A 10,292-nucleotide genomic window follows, 5' to 3' on the forward strand; every position below is an offset into this window, starting at 1 on the left:
CCTCCAGCATCATGATCAAATGTGATTTTAAATCTAGATCTGACTTTTCTGGTGTGTTTGTGTATTCAGTGTTTGCTTTGTTGGGATAATTGGGCTCCGATGATGCCATGTAGTCTTGGTTTCTGTTGCTTGGGTTCCTGTGCTTGCCTCTCGCCATCAGGTTGTCCCTGGTGTTATCTTGTTCAGCTATTTCTGACGGTGGTTATACTGTCCTATAGGCCTGTATGTCAGGAGTGCTGTAGACCTGTTTTCCTGTTTTCTTTCAGCCATTTATGGGAATAGAGTGTTCTGCCTTCAGGTGTGTAGTCTTTCCTGTCTACTTGTCTTCAGCTGTTCCTGTGGGCCTGTGACCTGAGACCACCAGGCAGGTCGCTTGGAGCAGAAAAGTTGGTCTTACCACCTGTTTCCGCGGCTGAAGTTGCTCCTGGGAGGCTGCTTTTGACTGCTCCATGAGGGCAGCAACCAGGAGGGCTTGCACCGCCTTTTCCCTGGGGTCCCCATGCACTTGTGTCCCAGATCGCGTTAGGTGTTTTCCTCTGGAGTCAGAAATGTGGGCAGAGTGCAGTCTCTTCTGGCTTCACAGGCATGTCTGCCCCTCTGAAGGTTTATCTCTCCTTCCCACGGGTTTTGGGTGCAGGGAGCAGTTGATCAGGCCCCTTCAGGTCCAGGTGGTGTCTGGACTGCAGGGGACCTGCCGTTTGAGTGCCCCTCTCTTCCCGTTCCCAGAGGCCCTATGCAGTTTCCTCTTGGGCCAGGGATGTGGGCAGGGGTGGGCAGTATTGGTGGCCTCTCTGCTCTGTAGTCTCAGGAGTGCCCACCTGTCCAGGAGGTGAGCTCTCTCTCCCATGGTGTTTGGGAGCAGGGGTCTGTGGGCCAATCACTATTCCTTAATTTCTCTCAACATCAATGGACTCAGTTCCCCAATAAAAAGACATAGACTAAGAGACTGGATATGTAAAGAGGACCCAAAATTTTGCTGCATAAAAGAAACATACCTAAGAGACAAAGACAGACACTACCTCATAGTAAATGGCTGGAAAAATATTTCCAAGCAAATGGTCTGAAGAAACAAGCTGGAGTAGCCATTCTAATATCAAATAAAATTCACTTTCAACCAAAAGTCATCAAAAAAGATAAGAAAGGACACTTCATATTCATGAAAGGAAAAATCCACCTAGATGAACTCTCAATCCTAAATATCTATGCTCCAAATGCAAAGGTACCTACATTCATAAAAGAAACCTTACTGAAGCTCAAATCACACATTGTACCTCACACAATAATGGTAGGAGATTTCAACACCCCACTCTCATCAATGGATAGATCACGAAAACAGAAATTAAACAGAGTCATAGAGAAACTAACAGAATGTATAATGAAATTGACTTAACAGATATTTATAGAACATTCCATCCTAAAACAAAAGGATATACCTTCTTCTCTGGACTTCATGGTACCTTCTCCAATACTGACCATATAATCAGTCGCAGAACAGCCCTCCACAGATACAGGAAGATAGATATAGTTCCATGCATCCTATCAGATATCATGAACTACTACGGCTGGTCTTCAATACCAACAATAACAACAGAATGCACACACACATACATGGAAGTTGAACAGTGCACTACTCAATGACAACTTGGTCAAGGAAGAAATAAGGAAAGAAATCAGAGACTTCTTAGAATTTAATGAAAATGAATTTACAATATACCCAAACTTATGGGACACAATGAAAGCTGTGCTAAGAGGAAAACTCATAGCTCTGAGTGTCTGAAAAAAGAAAATAGGAGAGAGCATACATGAGCAGCTTGACAGAACATCTAAAAGCTGTAGAACAAAAAGAAGCAAATACACCCAAGAGGAGTAGAAGGCAAGAAAAAATCAAACTCAGGGCTGAAATCAACCAAGTAGAAACAAAACATAATATAAAAAGAATCAACAAAACCAGGAGCTGGTTCATTGAGAAAATCAACAAGATAGATAAACCCTAAGCCAGACTAACCAGAGGTCAGAGAGAGTGTATCCAAATTAACAAAATCAGAAATGAAAAGGGAGACATAACAACAGAATCAGAGGAAATTTAAAAAAAAAACAGATCCTACTACAAAAGCTTATATTCAAAAAACTGGAAAATCTGGAGGTAATGGACAATTTTCTAGACAGATACCAGGTACCAAAGTTAAATCAGGAACAGATAAACCAGTTAAACAACCCCATAACTCCTAAAGAAATAGAAGCAGTTATTAAAAGTCTCCCAACCAGAAAGAGACCAGGATGAGATGGATTTAGCGCAGAATTCTATCAGACCTTCATAGTAGACTTCATACCAATACTGTCCAAACTATTCCAAAAAATATAAATAGAACACTACCAGAGTCCTATGAAGCCACAATTACTCATACATAAACCGCACAAAGACCCAACAAAGAAAGAGAACTTCAGACCAATTTCCCTTATGAATATTGATGCAAAAATACTCAATAAAATTCTTGCAAACAGAATCCAAGAACACATCAAAACAATCATCCATTATGGTCAAGTAGGCTTTATCCCAGGTATTCAGGGATGGTTCAATATATGGAAATCCATCAACACCATCCACGACAACCAAACTCAAATATAAAACCACATGATCACTCCATTAGATGCTGAGAAAGCATTTGACAAAATTCAACAGCCCTTCATGATAAAAGTCCTGGAAAGATAAGGAATTCAAGGCCCTTACCTAAACTTAGTAAAAGCAATATACAGCAAACCAGTAGCTAAAATCAAACTAAATAGAATCTTGAAACAATACCACTAAAATCAGGGACTAGACAAGGCTGCCCACTTTCTCCCTACTTATTCAATATATTTCTCAAAGTCCTAGCCAGAGCAATGAGACAACCAAAGGAGGTCAAAGGGATACAAATTGGAAGGGAAGAGGTCAAAATATCACTATTTGCAGATGATATGATAGTATATTTAAGTGACCCCAAAAGTTCCACCAGAGAACTACTAAGCCTGATAAACAACTTCAGCAAAGTGTCCGGGTATAAAATTAACTCAAACAAATCAGTAGCCTTCTTCTACTCACAGGATAAGCAGGCGGAGAAAGAAATTAGGGAATTGACACCTTTCACAATAGTCCTAAATAATATAAATTATCTTGGTGTAACCAAGCAAGTGAAAGATTTGTATGACAAGAACTTCAAGTCTCTGAAGAAAGAAATTGAAGATGATCTCAGAAGATGTAAAGATCTCCCATGCTCATGGATTGGCAGGATTAATATAGTAAAAATGGCTACTCAAGAAGGATGACCAAAATGTGAATGCCTCACTCCTTCTTCAAAAGGGGAACATGAATACCCTTGGGAGGAAATAGGGAGGCAAACTTTAGAACAGAGGCAGAAGGAACACACATTCAGAGCCTGCCCCACATGTGGCCCATACATATACATCCACCCAATTAGAAAAGATGGATGAAGCAAAGAAGTGCAGGCCGACAGGAACCAGATGTAGATCTCTCCTGAGAGACATAGCCAGAACACAGCAAATACATAAGCAAAGGCCATCATTAAACCACTGAACTGAGAACAGCACCCCCGTTGAAGGAATCAGAGAAAGGACTGAAAGAGCTTAAAGGGGCTCGAGACCCCATATGAACAACAATGCCAACCAACCAGATCTTCCAGGGACTAAGCCACTACCCAAAGACTATATATACATGGACTGACCTTGGGTTCCAACCTCATAGGTAGCAATGAACAGCCTAGTAAGAGCACCAGTGGAAGGGGAAGCCCTTGGTCCTGCCAAGACTGAACCCCCAGTGAACGTGATTGTTGGGGGGAGGGTGGTAATGGGGGGAAGGTGGGGAGGGGAACACTCATATAGAAGGGGAGGTGTAGGGATACGGGGGATGTTGGTCTGGAAACCGGGAAAGGGAATAACATTTGAAATGTAAATAAGAAATACTCAATTTAATAAAGATGGAAAAAATTGAGCGAAACAACACCTAATTCAAGTCTCCTAATTTCAAAACTCATACTAGTCTCATTAAAATGTGGACGTTAGATAACCTGGGCCTAATTTGCAATAATCAATAGAAAACACTAATTACAGACTAGTTATAAATTCTTCACTGTTCTTCAGCCCTAAATGGAAAAACTAAACTGCCAGCAGGGAGAACTGAGAATATAAAGAGACAGGCTGGACTTGGAAAGGAGGGAGTGTCTGACAATATGAGAGTTACACGAGTAGCTCTAAATGGTGGACAACCTTCAAACAGGTGTCAACTGAGCTTTTAATGCATTTCTTTCCTCAGATGAGCTGAGCTAGGTCCTCTCAGCTTTACCTGCTTTCTTTACAACTGCCAGGCTGCGACTGGAGAAATGCTCAAACTCATATACTTACATGAGGGCAGGTGTGGGGTGGAGCACCTGTTTAGAGACAGAGGATAGTGAAGGGAGTGAGAATGAAAGGAAAATGTTGGTGAGAGAAACTTTCCAAGATGTGATCCCAGAAGGTATAGGGGGAAATGGGGCATTGTGATGGTTTGAATATGCTTGGACTATTAGGAGGTGTTGCCTTGTTGGAGGGAGTGTGTCACTGTTGGAGACCTTCCTCCTAGCTGTCTTCTTCTGTTTACCTTTGGAATAAGATGTAGAACTCTCAACTCCTGTAGTGTTATGCCTGCCTGGATGTTGCCATGGTTCCTGCAATGATGATGCTGGACTGAACTTCCGAACCTGTAAGTCATCCTCAATTAAATGTTGTCCTTATAAGAGTTGCCTTGGTCATGGTGTCTCTTCACAGCAATGAAAACCCTAACTAAGACAGGCATGTTTACTAAAAGCAACCTAAGAAGCTAAGGTAACGATGATGAGAGGTACCGGCCTGGAGTGTGTAAGGGGTCAGACTGCGTAAGTAGGAAAGCATCAAGCACTCACCGAGTATGTAACAGACAAGGACTCAAACCACCTTTTTCTGCTCCATCGCTTCCACGTGTTCCCTGAAAAGCAGAGAAGATTGACTGAAAGGGGCTGTAGTTTCAGAAAACAAAAACAGATGCTGGCACTGGACAGGGGTGTCAAAGACCACTCTGAGTAGTATAGGGAAGTGAGCCTCAGCTTAGAACTGAACACCAGCAGGGAGCCCTTGAATCCCAGTCCAAGTTAATTAACTTACCTCAGGCACCATGAAATGGTTCATGATTTACAGATGCTGCCAGCAATAGCATCTGATTCAATGCTTCTTAGTCTTGCCCCTGATGAAAGTCTCATCTTCTGGTACTAACGAAGGCTCTATTACAACACTTGTTCTACAGTTATGCTGGAATCTTACTCTCTAGCAGGTGCCTTTTTTATTCTGCCCCTAATTGTTCTGGTTCTGGATCAAGATTTGGCACAGATCTTAAGATTCCAGATTCCAAGTCTCATTTGCTATAGAGGCTGCCAAGTATGCTGCATACACAAGGTACTGAATTACACCCTCATACTGCATAAAACCAGTCATGGTGGTGAATGCCTACTATCCCAACTCTTGGGAGGTGAAAGCAGGAAACCAATGGTTCAGGTCATTCTTGACTACATAGCAGGTTTTTGACCATGTTTCAAACAACAAAAAAAGTACCAGGATTTGAATAGTGCAGCCCTTTTAGCATTTCTACTGATATTAAGGGTATGATAGAAGATGATAGGCCATCTGATGCTGGGAGCCTTCTAAAGAGCTCTTCTGTGATGAGAACTTGGGTTAGTCAATATTGAATAAGTTTTGAAGCTGTGTTCTCTGTATTCCCTGCTTTCATATGTCTACTGCCATTCCCACAGGCTGCACTGTTCAAACCTTAAAAGAAAAAAAATCTGTCTACCATCTTTACCCCAGGAGTTTACCATCCTGATCATTTTCATCACTTGGTCTTTTATATCCACTCAACATTAGTAGCTTAGTACATTTTTGCCTCAGTACTTATTTTTGCAATATTTGACATGGTTATGTGACATTCTCATTCAACATTCTTTCTTCCTGTGGCTTTTGTTATGAAGCGAAGCTGCCCCAATTGATCTCTTTGGCTGCCCAGCTCTTTTACAAATTCAACTCTTATTCTTTGATAAGTGTTCCTACAGTTATATCTCAAATCCTGTGAAAAAGAGTTCCATTTCTATATGCCTGGTAGCATGTTAAAGGCCAGGGAGCTCTCACCAATCATGGGTTTCCCTTCATACCCCCCCCCCCCATTTGATTTCTTCATTCTCCTACGTGTGCCATCTGCTGTTCCTTAAGTTTAACTTTTTCCAACCATCCCAATTATAGTTTCTCAATGAAATCATTACCTTGCAGTTGTTTGAGATAGTGAAAAGAGTGTTTTAAGGTTGCTTTCTTTGTTTTCAAGAAAGCCTTGTGTGTGTGTGTGTGTGTGTGTGTGTGTGTGTGTGTGTGTGTTTGTGTGTGTGTGTGTGTGTGGTGTGTGTGTGTGTGTGTGTGTTGTGTGTGTGTGTTCATGTGTGAATGGGCACACATGTGTGGATGTGTGGAGATCAAAAGATAACCCCAGATATTGCTCATGTTATTTTTTTAGGCAGGGACTGGAATACACCAGGGGCCTGTTTGTTTCTCTCCCCTCAGAACTGGGATTGCAATAGAGCAGAATCAACTTCGGCATCTTTGTACATGAGTCCTCAAGTTTGCTTTACCAGCACTTGACCAACTGAACTATCTCCCCAGGTTCCCTTTTTGATGTTTTATTTTTAATTTCTGTTTTTGAGACAATGTCTCATGTAAATTGTCTTGAATGTTTAGGACTCATGTAGAAGAAGGGAGTAGAAAGAAAAAAGGCCTAACTAGGTTCCATTTTCTGAGCCCCTTTATTTCTTAAAGGCTTTGTCTCTGAATAGCTTTGTTGTTGATACCGTTTCTTTTACCCAGGGTCAAACTATATATCCTGTTTGAATCTGAAATGCTCTATTTTCCTGCCTCCCAAGTACTGGTATTATAAGCATGCACTATCACAGTTAATTTGAAAATATTTCCAAATTGGAGATACAGGTTCAACATACTTTCAGAAGGAACACACATATTTAAATCATATTACAATTGTTCAGACTCAAATCCTAGGAGGTATCGTCTTTCTCTTGTTTCGTATGTGACACAACTTAATGAATGCTTCCTTTGCCATGGGCTCCAAACCCAATCATTTTTCACCTTGCATCTTAGCCTAGGCCTTAGGACTTTTTGGCTGAGTTATTGTCACAGCATGCTACTTGGTCTTGTTTTGGCTCTAATCCCCATAGAATCTATTTTCTACACAGTCTAAAATGATGCTAGCATTTTGAATAAAACCTTCATATACAAACTAAATGCTTAATCATAACCCATGAAGATATAAATAGAAATTTAGCACAGTACCTCTCAGAAACATCTTCCATTACTCTATTCTCTCTTTCTCTGCTCAAGTCATATTGGATTCCTTGCCATTTCTCCTAACATTTGCTATTTCTTCCTGACTAGATTGTTTTCTTGCCTCTGAAATGTACATATTTATTCACTTATCTCTGTAAGATAGCTGACCAAATGTTATGTATCAGAGAATCCTTATCTAAGTACCTTAGAATAAATAAACCCACTACTGCTGCTCTAGCATTCTCCCTCTTTTTTGTCAAAGTTGTCTATGTCATTTGATAAAATAGAAATGTATTTATCATCTGTTATTTATTTTTCTTTCTGTTAAGTCATATTCATGAAGACAGAATCTCTCTAAAGTCCGAGACAAGTCTACTTTACAGTAGTTAGTATGTAGTAATTAATAAGTACTTATTGAATGAATGGATATTCAGAACTACCACAGATTTTTGACACTATTAATATTAGTGGTTCCTTATAGTTGTTCTCTTTAAGACATATTAGAGCAGAATATCTTAACAACAAATATAGGGGAGTCAGAATTCAGAAAGGGACTTTCACAGGATTAGGAAATCCAGGGAATGGATGAGAAAATTTAGAAGAAAATGTTAGATTCCTAAAGTATTTTCAGTAAATGATAATATCATCTCTCTGTCCTTTGGAAAGCCAGTTACATTATTCCTGAAATCTGTCTATTTAATTCACTACCCAGGTACTTAGGAAAATACTTGGCATATACTAAATGCTCAATACCCTGCTGAATAAGTGATAATGATAAATCACTCTAAATTTAAAGTTGATGTAGACTAGAGAGTAAAATAAAGGCTAGAAAATAATAAACAGCTAAAAAGCATGATAATGTCCCTATAAGAAGATGTGAACTGGTATCAGGTCACTAAAAGGTAGTATCACATGGTAAACACTATTTGTTATAGTAAGTTTCACCTGTCTTGCTTATACACAAACTTACAACTCAGTTATTACATGTTTATGTTCTACTTACCTATTGGAAGCAGATGTTCTTCCCATAGCAATTAGGGTAATAGGTTTACTTCATCCCCTTGTCTTACTGACCACAGAGGTAGCCCCAGAATGCCACTGCCACAGGGTTCTGATGATGTAATGAATTATGACTATTATGCAAGTCATAAAGCTGTGGTGAAATAACTCCTGCTTCAAAAGTACTAGCAGTCAGCTTGGGGCACAACTTCACCCAAGACTCCACTAACTTGCCACTCAGAGAAGCCTCAAGAATCAGACTGAGCTGTTTTTCAACTTTCTGTCAGTCTTAAGTGATCAGACTTCTTGAGCCAGCTATTAACAAACTTTCTGTGAAGACCAACCTTCTAGGAACTTTATATTCACCTTACAGAGACAGCATACTTCACCTATGCAGTTCATAGAGGATGTCAGCCAAGAAATCTGGCAAGACTGTGTCAAATTGTTCCTACAATCTGAGATGTGCAGTGATGCAGCAGTTATTGCCAATTGTCCACCCTGGTTATTAGCTTCTTCTACTGAAGGGAACTTTATTCAGATGACCCAGGAAGAAGTTCAGACCTTGCTGACAAGAGAGGGTAGAGAAAAGCTGTTTCTCCAGGGAGTCACCCTTGCTGGAATCAAATGCCTGTTGATCCGAGACAACTTGTTCACCCATGGCAATAACAGCATGGACCTCCGTACCAAAGGCCAAAGTCGAGGTAGCCAGGCAGTGACTGTAGTTCAGATGGAGTCTGTGTATCTTGTGGTGATGGGAAAGAAGGGGACAGAAGGAGGACCTCTCAACCTCAAAGCTTTTGAGATAGCAGGCTACATGAGAGAGGCCATTCTTCAAAAAATGGCTCATTGCTAAGTAAATAAAAGACCTGATATGGGACCTACAATTTGAATTCAGTTTTATGTTTTACCTGTTAAATTAGTTTATTTTTGAAGGATAGATAAGACCTCAGATATGATTTGAAGGCATATATGTACCCTTGTAGATGGAGAGAGGGGTATAGCTTGTTCCTTTAGACATATAGGAACCTGCCTAATGCTACAACCTTTTAATACATTTCTTCATGTTGTAATGACCCCTCCCCCAACCAAAAGATTATTTTTGTTGCTACTTCATATCTTCAATTTTGCTACTCAACCAAGTCCTGCTTGGCCATGTGGAAGGGATGGTATGACATGTTTCCTGCCCCTGGAAAAGGGCCAACAGAGTATGGGCCTCTACAAATGTTGACAGTTGCTGGGAGTGAGGAATGTTTGAATATATCAATATGTGTGTGTGTGTGTGTGTGTGTGTGTGTGTGTGTGTATGTGTGTGTATGTTTATATTCCTCCTTCAGAAAATATTGTTCCTGTCAAGGTTATCAGGAAATATGCTTCCTGTTGAGGTTAATGACTCCATGATAATTAGAAGCACTACAAGTCCAGGAAGGAAGGCTGCCTATGTTTCAGAAAAATGGCAAACACTGATACATTCAGGACAGTCCTTTAGGCTGTGGGAAAGAACTCTGAAAACATGAGTTCACAATATATAATTTGTCAACTATTAAAAATATAAGGATGCAATATGAATTACATGAGGGGCTTTACAGACCTAAAAGAACAGAGGCAGCCGCACTATGAATTAGCTTGTCAGAAAGATACAAAGGCAGGTAGATACAAAGGCAGGCAGATTCCTGAGTTCAAAGTGACAGAGTGAATTTAGATTAAGGCATAGTAATAATGGTAATCTCAGGACAGGATCTCATCTAGCTAAGTTTGTGCTTATAAAGTCAGGCAGATCTCTGAATATTAAAAAAAGAAATGTGCTTGCTGTCTCTTTCTAAGAATCAGGTGGCTAGGCTCATAAAATGCTGATAATCAAAAGTGAACCTCAAGCAAATGAATAAACTGATATGTAAATAATAGACTGGGCCTTG

The 10,292-nt window shown here is 40.2% G+C and overlaps 2 protein-coding genes across 2 annotated transcripts in view; one reads left to right on the plus strand and one right to left on the minus strand.

The window, feature by feature from the left end:
• Positions 1 to 8,457, minus strand: part of Asb12 (ankyrin repeat and SOCS box-containing 12) — a 153,527-nt gene extending 145,070 nt beyond the window's left edge. Inside the window, exons 1-2 of the mRNA NM_001434360.1 lie at positions 8,384 to 8,457; positions 4,932 to 4,993 (exon numbers count right to left, since the gene is read on the minus strand). The gene's annotated coding sequence lies outside the window, so the exon portion shown is untranslated. The remainder of the gene's footprint in view (positions 1 to 4,931; positions 4,994 to 8,383) is intronic.
• Positions 8,458 to 8,570: 113 nt separating this feature from the next.
• LOC102551431 (profilin-2-like) lies at positions 8,571 to 9,269 on the plus strand. Its single transcript, XM_087601221.1, has one exon. It carries the CDS (start codon positions 8,771 to 8,773, stop codon positions 9,230 to 9,232), a length of 462 nt encoding a protein of 153 aa, XP_087457347.1. The 5' UTR covers positions 8,571 to 8,770; the 3' UTR covers positions 9,233 to 9,269.
• The last annotated feature ends 1,023 nt before the right edge of the window (positions 9,270 to 10,292 follow it).

The sequence above is a fragment of the Rattus norvegicus genome, chromosome X (assembly GCF_021556685.1).
Source record: "Rattus norvegicus strain SHRSP/BbbUtx chromosome X, alternate assembly SHRSP_T2T, whole genome shotgun sequence".
NCBI lineage: Eukaryota > Metazoa > Chordata > Mammalia > Rodentia > Muridae > Rattus > Rattus norvegicus.

Coding starts and splice junctions, on each gene's coding strand:
- LOC102551431 (XM_087601221.1), top strand. CDS start 8,771: ATGCAGTTCATAGAGGATGTCAGCCAAGAAATCTGGCAAGACTGTGTC.